At 42.1% G+C, this 21,342-nt stretch overlaps 1 protein-coding gene across 4 annotated transcripts in view; it reads left to right on the forward strand.

Annotated features, from left to right (window-relative positions):
• The window catches only part of MYO1B (myosin IB), a 149,990-nt gene extending 130,850 nt beyond the window's left edge, over window positions 1-19,140 (forward strand). For all 4 annotated transcript variants that reach the window (XM_077829809.1, XM_077829811.1, XM_077829810.1 and 1 more), the window contains 7 exons: window positions 160-234; window positions 616-750; window positions 1,941-2,047; window positions 5,889-6,021; window positions 6,929-7,081; window positions 8,323-8,450; window positions 19,017-19,140. In XM_077829809.1, coding sequence (XP_077685935.1) covers window positions 160-234; window positions 616-750; window positions 1,941-2,047; window positions 5,889-6,021; window positions 6,929-7,081; window positions 8,323-8,450; window positions 19,017-19,140 — 855 coding nt within the window. The remainder of the gene's footprint in view (window positions 1-159; window positions 235-615; window positions 751-1,940; window positions 2,048-5,888; window positions 6,022-6,928; window positions 7,082-8,322; window positions 8,451-19,016) is intronic.
• Window positions 19,141-21,342: the final 2,202 nt, after the last annotated feature.

Here is a 21,342-nt window from a genome sequence, read left to right on the forward strand (position 1 = left end):
TCCCACATCTTGAGTGTGCTTGATTTTTCTGTGGTTTCCATTGGCCATGCTTGTAACTTCATATTTCACTTTCTTAATGTGTACAATGCTTTGTTAAAACCATTCATGGATAAATATTAATTATACATATTCACTCTGAAGGCCTGTTTAATGTTTCAGGTCCGTAGAGAATACAGGAAATTCTTCCGAGCCAATGCTGGAAGGAAAATTTATGAATTTACACTTCAGAAAATTGTAAGTACCTATATACTTTATAGGTTAATGTAAAATTTTGTTTTCTAGCATAGCCAGAAGTGTTAGCTGCGAGGGCCTTAATAACATTTGTAAAGGAGTCATCATACTGTACAGGTGATAGCATGACTATTGAGTTCTTTCTGTTGTAAAGAAGGAATAGTCACATGTTTTGAAGTTAAGGGCATAGGCAGCCTACACCTAAAGAAGCATCAGCATTTCTCAATAAATTTAGCCTCCCAAACTTGTGAGCAGGCTTAATAAGTGTGGGAGTTGCAGTTGAATAACAACACTTACTATTGAAGAGCACCTGTCATTTCTAGCTTGTTTTAATAGCTTTACTGGTTGAGATTAATAAAACATCTTGCTTCAAATTTATCACAGATGCAAAAGTACTTCTTGGAAATGAAGAATAAGATGCCTTCTTTATCACCAATAGACAAAAACTGGCCAGCAAGGCCTTACCTCTTCTTAGATTCAACTCACAAGGAAATGAAGAGGATTTTCCACTTGTGGAGGGTAGGGAACATTTTGATCATATGATTTGAGTGCCTCAATTTTGTTCATGGAGGATGTATTTTTAGGAAATATTTACTACAGTGTTGTCCACTAATTTTTTTGCATAAGCTGTTTGTTTTTATCATTCTATTTGGCCTTCCAGACATAACCATATATTATCTAGTCCTTTCGGTGGTTGGGGAAAAAAAGAGCAAAGTGTATTGCTTCCCCTCCCCCCCACCGCCCCCCCAGCTCTTAATTTAATATGAAGTGAATATGCTTAATTGGTAGCTTATAATACTTATGTTCATATCCAGAACTGGTGTTTGCTCAGTCTAACAGTGGAAATACTCAGTGGAATATTATGCATGTGAACTGTGGTTAGCTGAAATTTGTTTTGGACCCGTTAATGGAGAAAATGGCGAGAATCTATTTAAGTGCTGCCGAGACACTTGGTGAGCACTCAGCATCCGTGATGATCTCTTTGCAACTATGCCATTTTCTGCAAATTGTCAAGGACAAAGATTCTCTTGTTGTAACTTTTTAACATGGTAAATTGGGAACATGCTGAATTCTGCAAACAGATCTAAATTCTTCAGCTACACTTTGATAGTTCTGTATATTTATGTATGTGTATTAATAGCTATTGGTAATTATTTGATGTTGTTTATATTCTGAATTGTGTTTGCTTTCAGAAAGTTGAGTTAATGCTGAAATTAGGGGGCCCCCACTCAAAGCACCTCCAGGATAAAACATTTACAACAATACAGTTCTGCCTGCTAAAAGGAACAGCCGGATCCTGATTATTGTATTAATTATGTAAAGTGGCTGTGTTGTGGTACATCATAGCAAAAAACAAAAAACCACACCTGTGAAGTGTTGTTCTTGTGAACTGCTACAGAGGAGTACTGTGGGATTTTAGCTGACAGTACAGTCAGCTAACTATATATACTTAAATGAAATACTTTCTTTGAAATCATCTCTAATGTGTCTAATATAATTCAGAGGTGTGTAGAGCAGGCAAAGGCTGAAGGGCCTCTGCTAGTGGTTGCTGTGTTACCATGGCATGTCGGATGGAGTTGAGTCACTCCAGAAATATACTAAGAATGTGTATCTTAAGCAATAAGTGGATAGTGATCAGTGATGGCTGCTGCATTAAAGCAGATTTCCAAGATTGATTTATGATTCCTCTAAAATGTCATGTTTTGTAGTGTAAAAAGTACAGAGACCAGTTCACAGATCAACAGAAGCTTATATATGAAGAAAAACTGGAAGCCAGTGAACTTTTTAAGGACAAGAAGGCTTTATATCCTGCCAGGTAATGAGTTATTCTGGTACCACTGCTCACAGTGTAAAACAAAAATAATCTGCACCCTTACATAGATTTAGGGAGTTAAAAAACAACGCCTTGTTTATTTTAACCAGGAGAAACTGCTAGTTGTGGACTTTTTTTGTGGACCAATTTGCCAATCCTACATGCCTTGAGAAATTTTTGTTTCTGGATTACTGGCTTGATCAAATCATGGAGGTGTCATAGCTTATTTTGTCAGTCCTACACAGTGAAATCAACTTGCTTTAAATTAAATGTTAAACTGCTGACTTTTGATCGTGTTCTGTTAGAATCATTATACCCAGAAACTGCCACCAGTTTTGTCATTGTAAACACTGAGGACTGTTTTCATGTGCCAAGACCCCAAATATAGCAGAAAGGATGTTTCTTTGAATAATAAACATGTGGCGAACCTGCACAGGGGAATGGATGCCTCCTTCTCTTGCCTTGCTGATCTGGAAGTGAGTGCCACGGAACAAGGTGAAGGGGTGGAATTAAGTCTCACTCACAAATGAGGAAAAGGCAAGGGAACCCACACTCTGCACGAAGCTAAGTAGCCTACATCCCACATGAGAGAGAGCAACCAATGGAGTCCACTGCTCCCTCCCCCCATCCCCTGCAATATCCAGCGTGGCTTGGCTACTCCAAATCTGAGCATCCAATACACATTGGAGCTAAGGATCCCATCTCCCAGCCCTGCTGTAACACGGTGCAGATTTATTATGATTAATTATTTGTATTACCCTAGCATGAAAGAGTATCTGTCATGGACCAGGAGCTGACTGGTCTAGGTTCTGTACAAATACTAAATAAAAAAGATGGTCACTGCCCCAGGTAGCTTAATCTAAGTGTAAGAGAAGGGACAGCAGATAGATAGATCCAGGGGAGAGTACAAGGAAACAAGGAGGCAGTATTGGTCAGCTTGGTAAGCAGTGGTCCTCAGCACACTAGCAGCATAACTGTTAAGTTTTTTGGAGGCGTCACGGCAAAGGAGTGTTTGAAGGAGGTGGCTTTGTGAATGTTTACAGGGATCTCCTTCCCAGCATGTGGGGCAGCAGGACAGAGCACAAAAGTGGTTGTCTGAAAATGTAACAAGTAGGGGATGGAGGCTGGCATCATGGTCTGCTCAGAGACAGGCATCAACCTTTAGATAGTGAATGAGAGATGACAGGGAAGGTGGGTATCCACACTTGAGTCATGCGGGAGTGGCATTCCAGTACTTCCTCTGGTCCTGGGCCAGGTGGCTCCTTTCAGTCTCTGGCTGCAGGCTGTCAACTGAGCTTGCAGGTGGGAGGTTGGGCACTCAGCATGAAGGGAGCCAGGGTGCTGCAACGAGGACTGGGCAGGGGAGCTCAGGGGGTAGAGCTGCTGGGAGCCTGAGGCGGAATGAGAGCCAGGCGATGTTGGGAGTTGGTCAGCAGAGTCTCCACAGGGAGCAGGTGCTGGGCATACGTAGGAGAGATATCTCTTGTGGAAACTGACACGTTAGCAAGAGAAGAGGAGATATCTGGGGGGGGAGGTGGAGAAGGAGATAGGACAGGCTCTGCAGGGAGTTACCCCTGCTCCCCAAACTTCCCCCATTGCCCCTATCTTCCTCCCAGTTCCCCCCAATAGCTCCCTGCACCCCATTGTTCACTCTTGGGGCCTCCCACTGCCCTGCATTCTGGCTTTTAATTTATTTATTTATTTTAGGACTCTTGTTCTGGTGGGGATCGGTTGTGAAGGGCCTTGAAAGTAAAGACAAGTGGCTTATGTCTGAGGCAGCAAAGAAGGGACTAGCCAGTGGAGGGCTGCAAAGAGAGGAGTAGCAAGGGCAAAGAGACATGCAAGGGAAATGATCTTTGCAGCAGCATGTAGGCCTTTCTCACTTGTTCAGGATTTGGACAATAAGAAGCAAACAAAAATACTTGCTGCTAGCAGATTTGCTGTGGTCATTATTTAAGCTTAATTGATTCCAAAATATTAATGAAATAAGTGAGCAGTATTGGAATGTGAGGACTAGGCTGTTTTGCAGTTAAGCCTGTTAAGAAATACCTTTAAATAATGAAACTTGTAAAGCTTTTTATCTTCCCAAGGCCACGTTTGTTTGGTAATTATTTCTATTCCAGAGATTCTGTCTACTCAGTGATAGTGTCTAGGCTGGCTAAAACCTTACATATTTCTACAAATACTCTTATCAGTATTTCAGACAGGTAGAGGCCTGAAAATATCAGGGAATTTCTGATGCGTCTCCAGTTGGTGCTATCTGCCCAGTTAACGTTGCTCAAGTAATTGCAAGAATGGCTACATTTTTCCTTGGGCTGCATATTTATGTCATGTGTAGTAAAGCTGATAAAAATCAGTTTTGGAGATCTTCAAAGAAGCTTAATTGAAATTTAAGCTTAAGTCACGACTGGTGCTGAGAAACTAGACGTTCAGTTTTCAGAGGAAACAAACCTTGTGGAGTGTCGTTATTTTTTGTATAAATGTAGCTTGTGTTAGACTGTTCTCTCCAGCCTGCTAGTCAGAATCTGAATGTGGAGAGATTTCTTGTTTGAGCAATGGGTAATTGATTAAATGAAAGCCAATACCCATTATAATTAAATCTTCAACTCTTGGTTCAGCCAGAATCCATATTTTCAACCAAAATGTTTCCTAAATTCAGAATGAAATGAAACCACACTGTTTAAAGACTTACAAAACATTTTCAGCTAATTTGTTTAAGTGTGGCAGCAGAGAGGGAGATGCTAGTGTTTCTTGAAAACTTATTTGGCTAAATATACTGTCGTGCAGCATTGTTGCCTGAAGCAGGGCTTGAAAATATTATCCAGTACTTACTATCTTAAGAACCTAGACCGATTAAGTCCACTAGCCAGGGTGAGAAAATTTTGTCTTCGAAGGCCCCCAAATTGACACTACCTGCATTTTAGAGGCATACAACAGTTGTGTATTAATGGGTAAGGTTATCAGCAGCCAACAACTTTATATTTAATACATTTAAAAATATGTTAATTATGACATCTCTCTTGCTTTTCTTATACTTCCTTTCCATCCCAGGCTTTGCTCAGTCTTTCTCCTTTCTTTCATATAATAGATCCTGGAATATCTTTTTCTTCATTGTATTTGTGTCTCTACCAGCTCTTTCTATTTTTCTTAACTCTTTTTGATCTCCTCCTCTATAGTTTTTTGTTCTTGTTTTTTTAATGGAGGCTTCCATATTTCTGTGAGGGTGCTGTCCCCTGGATCTTGGTTAGCGCATCCATTTTTTTTATGTCTGCCTCCAGCCAATAGACATCTGCCTGTGGAACTCCAGAATCCCTTTTGTGCTGCAGGAAGGAAGAAGCAGTGTTCGCTGTATCTCTGATGTGGTGCTTCTCATGTAGAAACAGTTCAAGACTGAAGAGTGCAGTATTATGCATTAAAATGTACAGTTGAGGTTTTGGAAGTCTGTATGCTGTCAGATAGGACTAAGTAGGAGATAAATCCAAATCTGACATATATTCAGGGAGAAATTTGCAAAGGCACAGAGGACTGGAAGGCACCCAACTCCCATGAAAATCAGTGGGAGTTGAATGCCTAACAAATTGCTTTAGGCCCCTGGGAAAATATCTACCTAAGTGCTGAGACTGGGATATTTTATATATTCTTGTGTTAAACGTTGTGCAATTAACAAAGGTCTATGGTGGGGAAGTATATGCAAGTAAATACAATACCCATGAATAAGGTATTTGGGACAGCCATTGGTACCAATGCAAAGCCTGCACCAGAATGTGACAGTTCTGGGATTTTTACTTGTGCCCAAAGGTCAAACTTAACTTGAGTGTTTCTGTATTGTTTTGTCCTTCCATAGTGTTGGGCAACCATTCCAGGGGGCTTACCTGGAAATCAGCAAGAACCCCAAGTACAAAAGACTCAAAGATGCCGTGGAAGAAAAGATCATTATTGCTGAAGTTGTGAATAAAATCAATAGAGCTAATGGGAAGGTAATAAAATGGCACTGTTTAATCCCAAAGGGCATTCTGATGTGATAGGTCTTGTTGTAAATTAACATATAGGGCAATTTTATTTTTCCCTTCAATGGTTCTGAAGGTACTAAAATGCTTATTTATTCAGTTTTCCCATCTGTAAAATGGGAATAGTGATGCTTACCTCTATTGTAAAGCACTTTGAGATCTATTGATGAAAAGTGCTGTATAAGAGGCAGGTATTATTTATTAATTGATGGTAATTTCTTTCATAACTGTTTTTATTAAATTATCCATTTTACACGGTGGAAGTGTGGAATTCTTTTAGGATAAGTATATTTCTAATTTCCAAAAAATGTTGGTATTTAGAAAAATCAATGCTTAGCTGCGTATTAGGAGAATAGTTCTGTGAGATGGTAGTGGAGGACAACATAGTATTTAAAATACATAAGCATTTTGGTACATATAGTATGTGTGCACACAAATATATATACTTGATACTGCATTTATTCTGCACTCAAAATTTATGTTGATTTCAATGGACATTTGCAGTGCACAAGGAACGAAGAATCAGGGTCATTCTCATTTATAGATGTATTCTGACTTTCCATTTTCAGATTGTACATCTATAAACTTATAATTAAAAACATTGTGTTTGTACATGTAAGCATAGAGGGCAAAATGAAGAACTGGGGATGCATTAGGCTTCTGGATCCATAAGAAGGCAGTTAAATAAAGGTGACCACATTTTCAGAGACGTTGATCAAACTGCAGCTCTCGCTGAGCTTAAGACACTCAGGTTTGAAAATTTGAGCCACAGTTCTTAGTTGTATGAACTGTTTGTTTTCTTAATGGTTACTATGTTGTAGAGTCTTCCTCTCTGTGTGTTTGAATAGATAATGTTTTTCATTTTCTCATTTTACAGTGTGCATCCAGGATTTTCTTGCTAACAAAAAATAATGTCCTCCTTGCTGATCAAAAGTCTGGACATATCAAGTCAGAGGTCCCTCTGGGTGATGTTACTAAAGTGTCCATGAGCTCTCAAAATGATGGCTTTTTTGCTGTGCACCTCAAAGAGGTAGAGTTTAAATCTGTAATAAATTATCAAGCAAATTTATACTGTATGAGAAGAAATTATTTTAAAACATTAATTCTTGTGTTGCTAGCGTGTAAGGTTAAAAAAGCTGTCTAAGCCTTTCCCACACCTATGAAGTGGTAGGTTTAAGATTACTAAAGACCATGTAGTGGAACTGTTAAATAATGGGTGACAATTCACTTGTGAAAATGAGACCTAGTGATTTGCTTCAGCCTTTTCAGGATTAGACTTTTTCCATTTGTGAAATGGCCCTTTAGTCTGGTTTTTATTCATAGTGAAAACTTGTCTTTAGCTTTTTAACCCCTCCTATAGTTTTCCCTGACTCTTCAGTGTAACTGAAGTATAACGATTAGTAAATATGTTTCTGCTCTTTAGGGAAAGTGGGAAGTTAGATTAAATATCATCCCCTTTTTTTCTTCTGAATAAACTTATTAGCTTCTATACCTTGGCTTCTAAAAACTCTTCGATAATATTTTTACCACATTTTTATTGTTCACTTCATCTTACTCCCTGCATTCATCATCACTAACTTTACCATTCATCCACTGGATGGGAGCTCAAAGAAATTTACATTATTATATCACTAATTTAGTTACCAATCTAAAAGAATCTACAGGTACTTTTGTTTCTCTTCACTGTTTGTAGAACCCTCTTAAAAATCTATTCTGTCAGCGTTTTTCTTAAATGGAGCTGATAGCCTAGCTGTTTTGTTGAACAAATTCCATTTATATAGTGCCCTGTCATGCCAGAACATCTTTTTCTGTGCGCTAGTATCAACAATTGGTTTCAGTTCCTGATATAGTGTGAATTGCTGTGATGTAGCCAGCAGAGGGAGACTAAAACAGTGCATTTCTGTAGCATCTATAAAGTTTAGTGGCTTTCCTTTGGGCTGAGGGGGAATTTACCTTGATATTTAGAATCCCACGGAGCTTTCTCATCAGATTCTAACAGGTTTAAAATTGGGTCATATATGAAGTCCAAAACTTGAACGGTGTTCCTTTTTAACTTAGAAGTCAAAATACTGGTGACAGGAAACCTCCTTGCTACTCTGTCTTGCCCAGTGGTGTGCTTTACTGGTATTTGATCCTTATGTTTTGCATTTTGGGGGGTGGCACAGGAAGGAGGGGGTCTAAAGTCTGCTTACCTATATATATATATAAAATGCTACAGGATTCCTCTGAGTGTATTTGTGGTGATACTAACGACATTTCTTTCTGTTTCAGGGCTCAGGAGCAGCTGGTAAAGGGGATTTCCTGTTCAGCAGTGATCACCTTATTGAAATGGCCACCAAGCTTTACCGCACCACTCTCAGCCAGACCAAACAGAAGCTCAACATCGAGATTTCTGATGAGTATGTTTATTTTTTGCTTGTTTTTAAAAGGACATTTCCTTCAGTGCAGCATGCTGATAGGTTCATCAGTCAAAAAATCTAACCTTGGATAAACAAAAGGGCATTGTGTAACTGGGATTTTTTTTTCTGATGACAGAAAAATAACTTGTAATGAGGAATTCCAGTTTTCTGTTTCTATCTGTGCTCATTTCCAGTATTCGTTTTTGGCTATTTTAGAGCCTTGAAACTCAGCAGAGAAATTCTTTGTTTTTTAGGTTTGTTTGAAATGAGACTGTATACGTTTGAGCAGAAATCGTATTTCATTATCAGTGAAATTAAATAAACAAAAATTCAATGTAAAACCATCTTTTACTTGTATACATTTGTTTTCACACTGTGTGTAACCCACATACATAAGCAGCGTTACATGCTGCTACTCTGTGTGACCAAATAGTGAATCATGGAGAACATGAGCAGAAAACGATACAGGCTGCAATTGACAGAAACAAAACGTTAAAAGGATGTCAGTTCATCTGAAAGATCCTCTACTTTCTTTTCAGTGTATGTTGCTTAAAATTCCTGTTGATGTTTAATGAGTTGTTTGTGGCTTAAGCAGAAAACTGGAATCTCCAATTATAAATTGTGTCCACTGGGTTCTGTTTCATGTTTTGGTCTCTTTAGTAAGATTCAGATTATCAATGTTATTAGAGTAAAGTTATTATTATCAATGCATAGAGTAAAGTTGCCCTGTAAATTAGCTTTTACTGATTAAGTGCAAAGTCTGTTAAGAAATAGACCACCAACTGTTTTCGGACTTAGGGCCTGATTCTGCCACATTTGCTCATGTGGCGTAGAAACATAGTCTGAGTAATGCCACTGATTACAGTGGGACTGCTCATAGAGTAAGGTACTGTTCCTTTTGAATAAAGGAGGCAGAATCTGTCCTTTTTTCTTCAAGTGGTGTCCCTGTGGGTGCTCCACTTCAGGTATCTGTGTGTCCAGGCACCATTGATCGGAGATCTTTGGAAGCAGTGCCCGGTCGGGACGTGCGTGTACAGTTGGTGTCTTGTGGCGTCTTTGGAGTCTGTTTGGCGCGCGTGCGTTTCAACCCCCTGAGTTCCTTCGCAACTGTCCTTGGCTGAAGATGGAACTCGGAGCAGCGCTGAACCTCTTCCCCATTTTGAAAGAAAATTAGTTTTAGTTAGATAAAACCTTCCCTGTTACTACCCTACCTTTAGACGGTTGCATAGACCTCACTAAAAACAAAACAACCTCCCCCCCACACCCCTCAAAACAAAACACCTAGTTTTTCTTAACCCCTCTTCCCCCTTTGGGAGTGAACCCCACTAAGGTCTCATTCTTAGACCTTCTTCAGTGGGCCACATTAAAGATGCCGGGGTTTCCTGGTTTAAAAAATGCGACTCTTGCAAGGACCCCATACCACGCTCGGACGGACAATCCTGGTGTGTCAAATGCATCGGTGAGACGCACGTCCCACCTAAGAGCATCCACTGCAATCCTCTAAAAACCAGAACTTGCTGCGACCGAGACCTGCTTTTAAAGATGATTCTTCTGGAGAAATCCCTCCAACCTGATTTGGAGATGGGCAGAACAAAACCCTCTCCTAGGTGCTCTCTGACCAGTTTGGAACCGACCAAGAGCATGGCTCCACCATCTCACGAGAAGAGGAAGAGAGCCTCAACCTCCACAAACAGAGAACTGGGCACAAACAAACGGTCCCCAGCAAGGTCCTTGCCAGCAGTCCAGCTGCCTTAGGGGTCAGCACCTGCGACATTCCCGACACCTCTGGCACTGGGCATATGGTGCAGAAAAGTAAGGCGTCAAGACCGCATCATGGCCAGGTCTCCTCCTCAGCACTGGCATCCGCGCCGGAGTCGGCGCCGTCCGCTCACAGAGCCCCGGCACCGACACACCATCTGGCACCGGCTGCTGGTGCTGCCATGGGGCCACCGGCAGCAGCCAAGACCAAAGACAAACGGCTTAAACCAGGGGTGGGCAAACATTTTGGCCCGAAGGCCACATCAGGGTTGCGAAAATGTATGGAGGGCCAGGTAGGGAAGGCTGTGCCTCCCCAAACAGCCTGGCCCCCGCCCCCTGACTGCCCCCCTCAGAACTTCCGACCTATTCAACTCCCCCCCTCCCCCCGCTACTTTTCTCCTGACCAACCCCTCCCGGAACCTCCCACCCCTAACTGCCCCCCCGGGACCCCACCCCCTATCCAACCCCCCCTTCTCCTTGTCTCCTGACGAACCCCTCCTGGAACCTCCCGCCCCTAACCGCCCCCCCTGGGACCCCAACCACTATCCAATCCCCCCTGCTCCCTGTCCCCTGAGTGCCCCAACCCCTGTCCACACCCTCACCCCCTCAGAGGCCCCCTGGGACTCCCATGCCTATCCAACCCCTCCTCTTCCCCATCCCCTGACCACCCTCCGCCCCCGAGCCTCCGCCCAATCCAACTGCTCCCTGTCCCCTGACTGCCCCCAGGAACCCCCTGCCCTATATCCAATTCCTCCACTCCTCACCCCCTTACCATGCCAGAGCCAGCCACGCCGCCGCGCTGCCCGGCAGGAGCTCGCCACCTGGCGGAACCTGCCACACTGCCCAGAAGGGGTGGCAGGCCAGCCAGGAGCTCAGGGGCCAGGCAGGATGGTTCCACGGTTTTCCCACCTCTGGCTTAAACCAACGGCTTCTGACTAAATCCTCGGTGCTGCATGCTCTGGTGCAGATGCAATTTCTAACACATCAAGACATCTCAGTAGATTCGCATCTACTCAGTACTCAGGGCTCACCCTTGATCCAGCCATCCTCTCCAACTGAACGCTCTGTCTTCACAAACGACGATAATGATGATCACAGAGGTGCAGTCTTTTCTCCACCTGACTCTCTCTTCCACCACAACAAAGATCACCTCACAGGAACATGCATCAGAAGGACCAACCCCAATTCCCATGGTTTGCTCCACCAAGGATGGGACCTCAACTACCATGCTCCATGCAGTGGGCACCGTGGGACCCATGGGCACCCTATAAGGCCCACTATTCCTGCACCTCCTCACCCCATAGAGCACAGATCCACTCTCCAGCTGGATCCCCAATGCCATGCACGTCTAGAACCTTTGAGGATCCACATGAGGAAGTGGAGGAAGAGCCCACACCTGATATGGAGTTGCCCGAACACAACTCCTCTTCTTTGTCTAATGAAGCTGTCGTGCCACTCCCACCAACTACGGCAGGCGGCTTCAAGCAATTTCAGGAATTATTGAAGAGGGTTGCAATCAGCCAGGACGTTCCAGTGGAGGAAGTACAAGAGAATCAACATAAACTCTTGAAGATCCTCCAACCCTCAGCGTCCTCAAAGATTGCACTCCCCATAAACAACGCCATATTAGAACCGGATGACACTATCTGGGAGACACCAGTCTCCATCCCGCCAACCTGTAAAAGGGCTGACCGGAAATATTATGTCCCAGCTAAGGGCATAGACTTTTTATTTTCATACCCACAGCCCAACTCCCTTGTGGTTGCAGCGGCTAATCATAGGGCTAAGCAACCTCATTACCGGTCCACACCCCAGGAAAAAGTCCTCAAACGCCTTGACCTCTTAGGTTGCAAGGTTTACACATCCTCTACTCTCAAATTTAGAATTGCCAACTATACCGCTCTTCTCACTAGCTATGACTTTGACAATTACAACAAACTCTTTGAATCTATCTCCCACATCCCAGAGGAGCGAAGAGCGGATTTTAAATTGGTCCTGGCAGAGGGACAGCTAGTATCCAGAACGGCGCTTCAAGCATCTCTGGACATGCCTGACATGGCAGGTCGCACCACAGCCACTGCGTAGGGCCTCTTGGCTCTCTTCATCTGGCATCCCTAAAGAGCTGCAGACCAAAGTGGAGGATTTACCGTTCGACAAAGACAAATGATGGAAAAAACGATGAAATCCTTCACACGATGAAAGATTCCAGGGCTACCCTGCAAACACTAGGGATCTACACCCCTCCTTCCAAGAAAAAGAGATACCAGCCTTACCAGAGGTCTCACCCGCAGCAATACAACCACCCACAGTCCAAGCAGTACGAGACTGGGAAGTCCCACAGCAGGTCTAACCAGATGTCAACTAACCCAGTCGGAACAACCTACGTCCCGCCAGTCAGGCAACAAACCACAATTTTGAAGTCTTGGTTGAGGATCTGAGTGACCACTCCTTACCGCCATCGCCTCCAATGCTTCCCTTGGCGAAACATCACACATGATCACTGGGTCCTGGAAATAGTGCAGTTGGGCTATTTCATGCCCCCCTACCCTTTCCATCCCTCTTCAGGGTCCCCTCTCATGAACACCTACTTCAGGAGGAAGTAACTCGACTACTCCTCTTAGGTGCAGTGGAATGAGTTCCAACACAACACAGAGGGAAGGGATTTTACTCCCACTATTTCTTGACCCAGAAGAAAAGCAGAGGATGGTGACCCATTCTAGACCTGCAACAACTCAACAAATTTATCCGCCCCCAAAAATTCAGAATGGTCACGTTAAGCACAATAATACCGGCGCTGGAACGAGGGGACTGGTTCTCACCCCTCGACCTACAAGACACACATTTCCATATCTCCATATACCCAGCAGACAGACAATTATTACGGTTCACAGTGGGACACGACCACTTCCAATACAGAGTGCTCCCATTCGGTCTTTCCACTGCACTGCAGGTGTTTTCCAAGACTCTCACGGTGGTAGCGGCCCACCTCGCAAACAAGGGATCATATTTTTCCCGTGACTGGAAGACTGTCTTGTCAAGGGCCGATCGTACGAAGAAACGCCAACGGCCATGCTATCGACCATCGCTTTTTTCCAAAGGCTCGGACTGCAAATAAACTTCCAAAAGTCCACTGAGACACCTACAAGCAAATGGAGTTCATTGGGGCTTACCTGGACTTGACCCTCGCCAGAGCCTTCCTCCAGCAGGCCAGGTTCCTCACCATCAAACACCTCATACACATGGTGTCCCCAGAATGGGTCTGCAACTTCTGGGCTACATGGCAGCTGCCAAGTTCGTGGTGAAACACGCCAGGCTACACATGAGGTGCTTACAGGGCTGGTTGAGTTCAGTATGCAAACCCACCAAGCACAGCCTCCACATGATGGTAACTCCACCCGCAAACGTGCTGAACTCACTGCACTGGTGGACAGAAAGGGAGAATATATGCACAGGAGTTCCCTTTTGCCAAAATCCCCCAGCACTCATGCTCACCTCACACGCCTCCCTGATAGGCTGGGGTGCACACCTGCAACACAACATGACACAAGGCAGGTGGTCTGCACCAAAAGCCCATCTGTATATAAAGCTCCTAGAACTGAGAGCTGTCAAGAATGCCTGCCTTCACTTCCTCTCACTCATTCGAAATAAATCTATTCAAGTACTCACGGACAACATTGCATGCATGGGGGAGCAAGATCACGCTCCCTCTGCATAGAAGCCATCAAACTTTGGAACTGGTGCATGCGACATTGCATAGACATCACGGCTTCATACCTGCCAGAGTGTCAGCACACCACTGCCGACACCCTCAGCAGGCACTTTTCACAGGAACACGAATGGGAACTAAATCCTGTAATTGAATCCCACCTAGTCTCCCTTTTGGGCTGTCCTTTGATAGACCTATTCGCCAGAGCAAGGAATCGCAAATGCCAATTATTTCACTTCAGAGCGGGACTCGGGACTGGCTCCTTGGGAGACCCATTCCTAATCCCATGGAACAGGACACTCATGTATGCATTCCCTCCGATTCCTCTAATAAAGTGTTCTCTGCAAGATCAGGGACGACAAGGCCAAGTTCATATTTATCGCCCTGGCATGGGCCAGACAGACCTGGTATCCTTACCTGCTTCACATGTCGATCTACCCTCCGAGAACTCTCCCGATGAGACTGGACCTCCTCTCCCAGAGTGATGGTTGCATCCTCCATCCACAATTGGAGAAACTTCATTTGATGGCCTGGCTCCTCCTTGGTGCCAGTTGCACGAACTGGCCTTTTTGGAGCAAGTCAGACACGTGTTATGACACAGAAGACGCAACTCCATCCACAATGCTTACCTCCAAAAGTGGAAACGTTTCTCGATGTGGTGCTTACAGAAAACCCTCACACCCTGCACCACACCCCTTCCCAATATCCTAGACTACATTTTAGAACTCAAAACAAAGGTTTATCACTCAGCTCCCTCAGAGTTCATCTCGCGGCAATCAATGCACAGGTGAGTAACCTTCTCTTAGCATTAGTGAAATTAACAATTTCTCTAGGCAAAACGTGGACCCTGTATGTGCTGTTGCTCACTTAAGCATAGGCTGCTGCCTAAAGGTCCTGTAATGTGAGTGCGGTTTATGGATCTGATAGATGCTGAAATGTAGGGTTAACTTAAAAAGTTAGAGTTGTTGCTACGAGGAGTCCGGTGGCACCTTTAAAGACTAACAGATTTGTTTGGGCATAAACTTTTGTGGGTAAAAAACCCACTTCTTCAGATGTTGTTCCTCAGTTGTTGCTCTTCATCTGAAAATATCAACTTTTTTCTTAGTGCTATAAAAAGTGCAATTAAATTTACTCAACCATAAGTATAGGTGCCCTGAGCATTTTAAAATGTTGAGGCAATTCCAAAACAAGGATCTCATGTAATGCTCAGTGGAGAGGCATATGCTATCAAAATCACATTTCAGCATGCATGTTAGACTGTTTAGTGCACTTGTGTGGCCTGTCTGATGACTGAGATCTTGTCATCTTTCCTGCTAACAATCTAAGTCTTCACAGAGGCTTGCATGTTTGCTTGTGGATCTGTTGTCTTGGAAATTAAAACCCTTCAGGCATATGTTGTCCTTGTATTTATCCACACAAAAGTATGTGAAGAACTTCATAGTACCACCATGTTTAGTGATGGAGAAATATTGCTTTGCTGTCCCTTCTCAAGTGTAGATCTAAACACAGCTGCATGATTAGGAACCGAGGAAAAACGATGTGCCACGTCCTTGGCGTTGCTGTTTCTGCTGGGCACTGCTCCTTGGGAAGGGAGTACCTGCAGGCAAGAGTACCATTGACCTGTGTTTATGCCCAGTCAATCATTTTTTTTTTTTCAGTCGGGGCAGGCTGGGGGGGTAGGATAGTTTTCCATTGTAGTGTATTTGCATTTATTTATTGTCACAGGCTAACTGCTGAGCCAATCAGATGTGCTGAAATGGGGTTATCTATCTTCTGTATTGTCATTTTTATCAGCAAAACTCTCACAAGACATGGTGAGCCAGCTGCAGGGGTTTAGGGTGACCAGAGGTCCCGGTATTTGGGGCTGTGTCTTATATAGGCGCCTATCTCCTCCTCTTCTCTCCCCCCTCCCCCCCCCCCCCGATTTTCCACACTTGCTGTCTGGTCACCCTACAGGGGGTTGTTTCAGGAGGTCAGAACATCAAGGAAAGGGCAGCACAGATGACACAGCCTGTGCATGTCGGCACTTAATGGCACTTCTGGATGCTGCGTGGCTGGGAGCTCTGAACAAGTGACTCTTCAGCGTCTGGTATTGTACAGCAGGAAGAATATACTGAGTGGAAGCTCTGCAAAGCTCAGGCTGCTTCCTCCCCTGAACTTTGCAGACAGCTTGATTTTGATTTTCCAGCTGAAGGGGAAACTTCTTTGAAGTTTTTGGCCTCTACTGGAAGACTTCTTAAAGATGCTGAAAGGAAAATCTGCCTATTACAAAAGACCTATTTTAGGTCAATGGGAGTTGTGGAAGAGCCAAGCAGTGATGTGGTGCTGTCTTGTTTACTGCTGTTAGCCTCAGATACCCCTTTGCTACATGTGGTGGTGGTGAAATTCAGAAAGACTTAATAAAGATGCATTGATGGTTTTTAAGCAACTGGATGATTGCAAGGGAGTTTTTTTACTCTCAGTGGAAAATGAAGGGTTAGAGACACCAGATTGCAGAATTGAATCGATCTGGACTGCAGGAAATAGCTATCAGAAACTTGCAGATGGCTGAGAAGGGGCTGTGAAATTTATGTAATCACAAAATAGAGAACTGTGAAAACTGACTGAGAGTAAGAAATATGAGGGTTACTAGACTCCAGAAACACAGAATGGAAGCAATCCAGAACAAAGGTGCTCCGAGTGTTCATAATTTTGGTGCCTGACCAGTCTGTGCCACAAACCGCAGCCAGTCTGTGCCATTTAATTTCATGTAACCAACAGTTCCTCTGGGGAAGGAAGCAGCTGGATATGGTCTTTATTATATTTCTGGTGAGGATGGTTCAATGGTTAGAGCATTAGCCTGGGACTTGGGAAACCTGGGTTCAAGGAAACCCCACTTTGCCACAAATATCCTGTATGACACAGGGGAAAGTCACTTAGAACTTCTCTATGCTTCCATTCCCCATCTGTAAAATGGATATATTAGCAATTCCCTACCCCACAGAGTGTTGTGAGGATAAATACATTAGATTGTGAGGCACTCAGATACTACAATAATGGTGGCCATAAAAGTATTTATCTACAAGAGAAATTCTCCAGAAATCATAAGTTCTGTACATCTAGAATAGTTTCCCTATCAACTGAGCGTTCCAGATTGTTTCATGATACTCAGTAAAACCATCTGCAGGTTGGGTTACCTTCTACAGGTCAGAGTTCTAATGCTACACCCTGGTGTAAAATGAGAAAGATCCTTTTCTGTATTAACTTCAGTCTTAATGGCTACTTGGGAATACTGTTGGGCAAAACTTCTGGAACCCTAAAGTGTTTATCAGTATGTGTATTGACTGTTAGATACACACAATCTTTATTCCACTTTTCCCCAGACAGAAATCTATTGTATAGTGGTTATGCAAGGTAGTTTTATGCCACACAACACTTAACTATATTTTTAAGGTTATTTGCTCCTTGAACAACATTATCATCTTTGAAACAGTCTGCAGACCTTGGGAATTTGATATTTTAGCATTTATGGCAATGGATATAGTTAGAGAAGGATTTTGGAAAACCAGTAGAAGAGCAAGAAGATCTGTTCCAGTGCTGCAGTAAGTGGGGAATAATTGTAAATGTCTCAAATACAAGATCTCTTTGCCCTCGATACGTTGTCACATCAATTTTGCCCTGGACTAAGATTTCTATGTATTAGCCATGTGACCCAGTCTCAGCAAATAGTTAGTGGGTGTAGATTCTATACCCCGAAACTACTAGCAGTGGCGGGAAACAGTGCATATTTATTTTAGGAAGTTTTCTCAAGGAACAATGTAGACAAGATATTTTCAAGAAATCCCATAATATACATCTATACATCCTGTTTTAATTTTTAAAAACTTTGTTTACAAAAGTGGCCTCATCACAGGACCTTTTTTATTATTCGGTGCATGTAATCTAGACGTTAACCTTTGGTAGAAAGTGGATTTGCATTTCTGAAATTATGTTCAGTGCGGGCAGTCAGAATACCTGAGTTTTACTATCATGAAGATCAGCAGTAACAGGGAAAGCAAGTTGCTCTTCAGCAGATTGTAAAATCCCTTCATAGTAGGTCATCCTCTCTTTCAATTTAGAAGACATTTTATGTTTTGTTTCTTTGAAATGGTTAGGGATAAACTTGTTCAATCTTGTCTTTCTTGAAACTATGATTAGAAAGCATCCTGCCAAATCTGCTGACAGAGCACAATCAGATGTGATGGCTCTGATGTGCCTGTTTTACATTGGATGTAATATACTGATATCCATCACAATAATTCCTATCACGCCTATAGGCAATTAGATTGCCTGATCTAAAGGGTAGTGAGAAAGGGGAAGAAATAAAATATTGTGGGGGGAAAGGTAGTGATGCTTGGGTCTGTAGAGTTATAGTATACACATGACCATTGTTAAAATATCAGATGGTGTCCGGAGAAATGAGCACAGGGCTAGGAATTGGCAGGTCCTTGTTTTGCCACTTACTCGTGTGTTCTTAGGTGAGTCCTTCCACATTTGTCTCAGTTTCCCCACCTGTAAAATGGGGCTCTTATTTACCCGCCTTCAGTGAGGCGTATTTGAGGATTAATCGGTATATATCTATACTGTACTTTAAACGTAGACCTTAAGAGGTCATCTAGTCCCTCCTCTAGGACTGAGGCAGGATTAAATATATCTCGACCATCCTTGACTGGTGTTTCTCAGGCTAATATTCTGGGGGTGTATTAACAGGAGTGTTTGAATGATGCTAAGTGTTGGTTGCTGTCATTTTGATATTTTCATGTATTAATCACGCTTTTTCAAACAGACCATTCTGAATGTTTCCTTTCTAAACTGGTACTGCAAAAATCTAGAGTTTGAAAATCTGACAGTGGAAGATAATTGAACACAAGGGAGCATAAATGGACAAAAATAATATATAACAGAACATTTTCTAGTTTCTAACCCTCTTTTATTACTAATACCATAAACAATTTCATGAGGTAATATCATATACTTTTTTCTTGTTACAGTAGCTAATGAAAGAGACTCTTGCACAAAGGACTATTTTATGTACATGTGGTTTTTCCACCCCTAATTAAAACCCATTTTATTCCATCTCCTAGGTTCCTGGTTCAGTTCAGACAAGACAAAGTATGTGTGAAGTTTATACAGGGCAACCAGAAAAATGGCAACATCCCAACTTGTAAACGAAAAAACAACCGGCTCCTTGAAGTTGCTGTACCTTAACTGCAGTTGATCCCTCTACCTTTCATGGACTTGTTTTTTTGTTATAGTGCAATTTTTAGTTTTTTGGGCTGCTAGTGGCTAATAGCTGTAGAAACCCTTGGCAAAATATTTGACTAATAAGCTTTTAAATCTTTCTTAATGCAGTAGTTTTAACCCTCAAAATGTACATTTTGTCCAGTGGCAGCATTTTATGAACTGGCAAAATATCTGTTGCATATGATATGTGCTCTTTGTTTAGCCATCACATTTTAGTACAGCATACCATAAACCCACATATTAATGAAAAAACTATTAATACTCATTGGAGTAGAAATCTGCCTAACAGAAGATATATAGATTGCATCATAAAAGACATGATGCTTATTGGTAACTTCTGCCCATTGCATTTTTATACCAATCTCTGCTGGTGATCTAAAAGGTTAATTGTTTGCTACCATTAGAGAGACTGGTAAAATTATGAGACTGAAACAGTAACTTTAATTGTAAACAGCTCTAAGAGGTATGTAACTTGATCTTTAACAGAATATAGCACAGGGGAACCTAATTCTGCAAAGCAGAAGGAATGTACAACTGCCTATGCAGCATATGCATATGGTTTTTATTTGCAGTAAAGAAGCTGGTGTTTCAAAACAGGCTTTCTAATTAGGTCAGATATTTTTAATGACTATACAGTAGGAAGCAGAGTAGAATTAAGGCAGCAACAACATATTTCTTTCATTCACAAAAGCGATATAATTCAAAGCATATTTTCTATTCTGCTTTTTTCCTTAAATTACTGGTTAACATTAGATCCTGAAAAATGCAGTAGCATGAATAATGAAAACTGCAAGGTATTTAAACTGGTTAGTTATTTGAAGAGTTAGTCTTTTTCAGATATGGGCATGTACAATGTGCAATAAAACACCCATGACATTTTGTGAAAAATTATTTATAATACACTTTTGTGTGTAAGAGAGAGATGATTGGTACAGCCTGCATAGATGATGTAGGGATGAAAGTAGGTTTGTGGTTTTAATTTGCAGTTTTTTAGAATGTACACTACAGTTGTCAATTTGGGAAAAGTACTTAGAATTAAAAAGTTTCGTGATGCTGGGGGATGATGTATATAAATTGATATAATAATAAAATTGTCCTAATTCTCTGATGATTGGTACTCTTATGTTATAACCGTATTTTTGTATTTCAAAACTGTTTTTTATAAGTTTTTTTGTGCCTGATGTAATGTGTGCACAGAAACACTTTACAATCAAGAACTGCATTATAAACTTTCAGTGTAACTGACTGCAATTAATCTTTTATAAACCAGAAGCATTAGCTGAAAGCATGGATTTATGGGGACACTTTTGAGTTTTTAGATAGGGGTAACTATTCAAGTGAAGGGTTTGTTGAATGTAATTGTTTGATTTGTTGATGAAAGGACAGTTGAGAAGTACTGCGTGCTTGCAGGCTGATACAAATCCCTGCCTTCAAAGACAGGTTAAGACACCAGATATGCAATGCTGAAAGCCCAAGCATAAATAAAGTAAAGATAAACAAAGTTCAGAGTCTCATTAGTCTCCTGTTGGTGAAGTTATGTAGTATTTGTGAAGGTTTCCTTATGTTGTTGTTCTATTGTAATGTAGACTTTCAATATTAAAACCCTGCTATTTATTGCAGCAGTCATCAGGGCTTCACACGCACTCCTTACATGTCCAGAAAAACAGTTGTTCCACTTTTGAAATTTTTGTCACATTTTTTTTGGGTTGGGTTAAAATAAAATAAAAGGGTTTAGCTGTGATTGGGGCACAAAATGGTTGCTTCCGCTTGTCTCCTTAATGCTACCCAGGTGTACTTTTTTTTGAATGGCAATAGTGGTGAAACTTGTGTGTTAAACTTTTCGTAAATGAGACAAAAGCTACCCCTTTCTCGTAATCTTTTAGTAATACCTAAAGGCTCGAAATAAATCTGTGTTGTCAGATTAATTAATTTTAAGTTTTAAAGCAGCCTCCAATTTCTAGAGCAATATTAGGGTGCACTCAGATTATGAAGTCATTGCCCAGAAAACATAGCACAAAGGTGGTGATCTAATGTTTCAAACTCCATTCTTCACATACAATGAATTAAAATTTCCTCTTGGCAAAGTGTAATCCAGTTAAAGCTACAAGGGCTTGTAAAGTTGTTTAACCTTTCAGACTGCTTCCAGTAGGAACCTATTAGGGCCAA

This window comes from Eretmochelys imbricata, chromosome 11, assembly GCF_965152235.1.
Source record: "Eretmochelys imbricata isolate rEreImb1 chromosome 11, rEreImb1.hap1, whole genome shotgun sequence".
NCBI lineage: Eukaryota > Metazoa > Chordata > Testudines > Cheloniidae > Eretmochelys > Eretmochelys imbricata.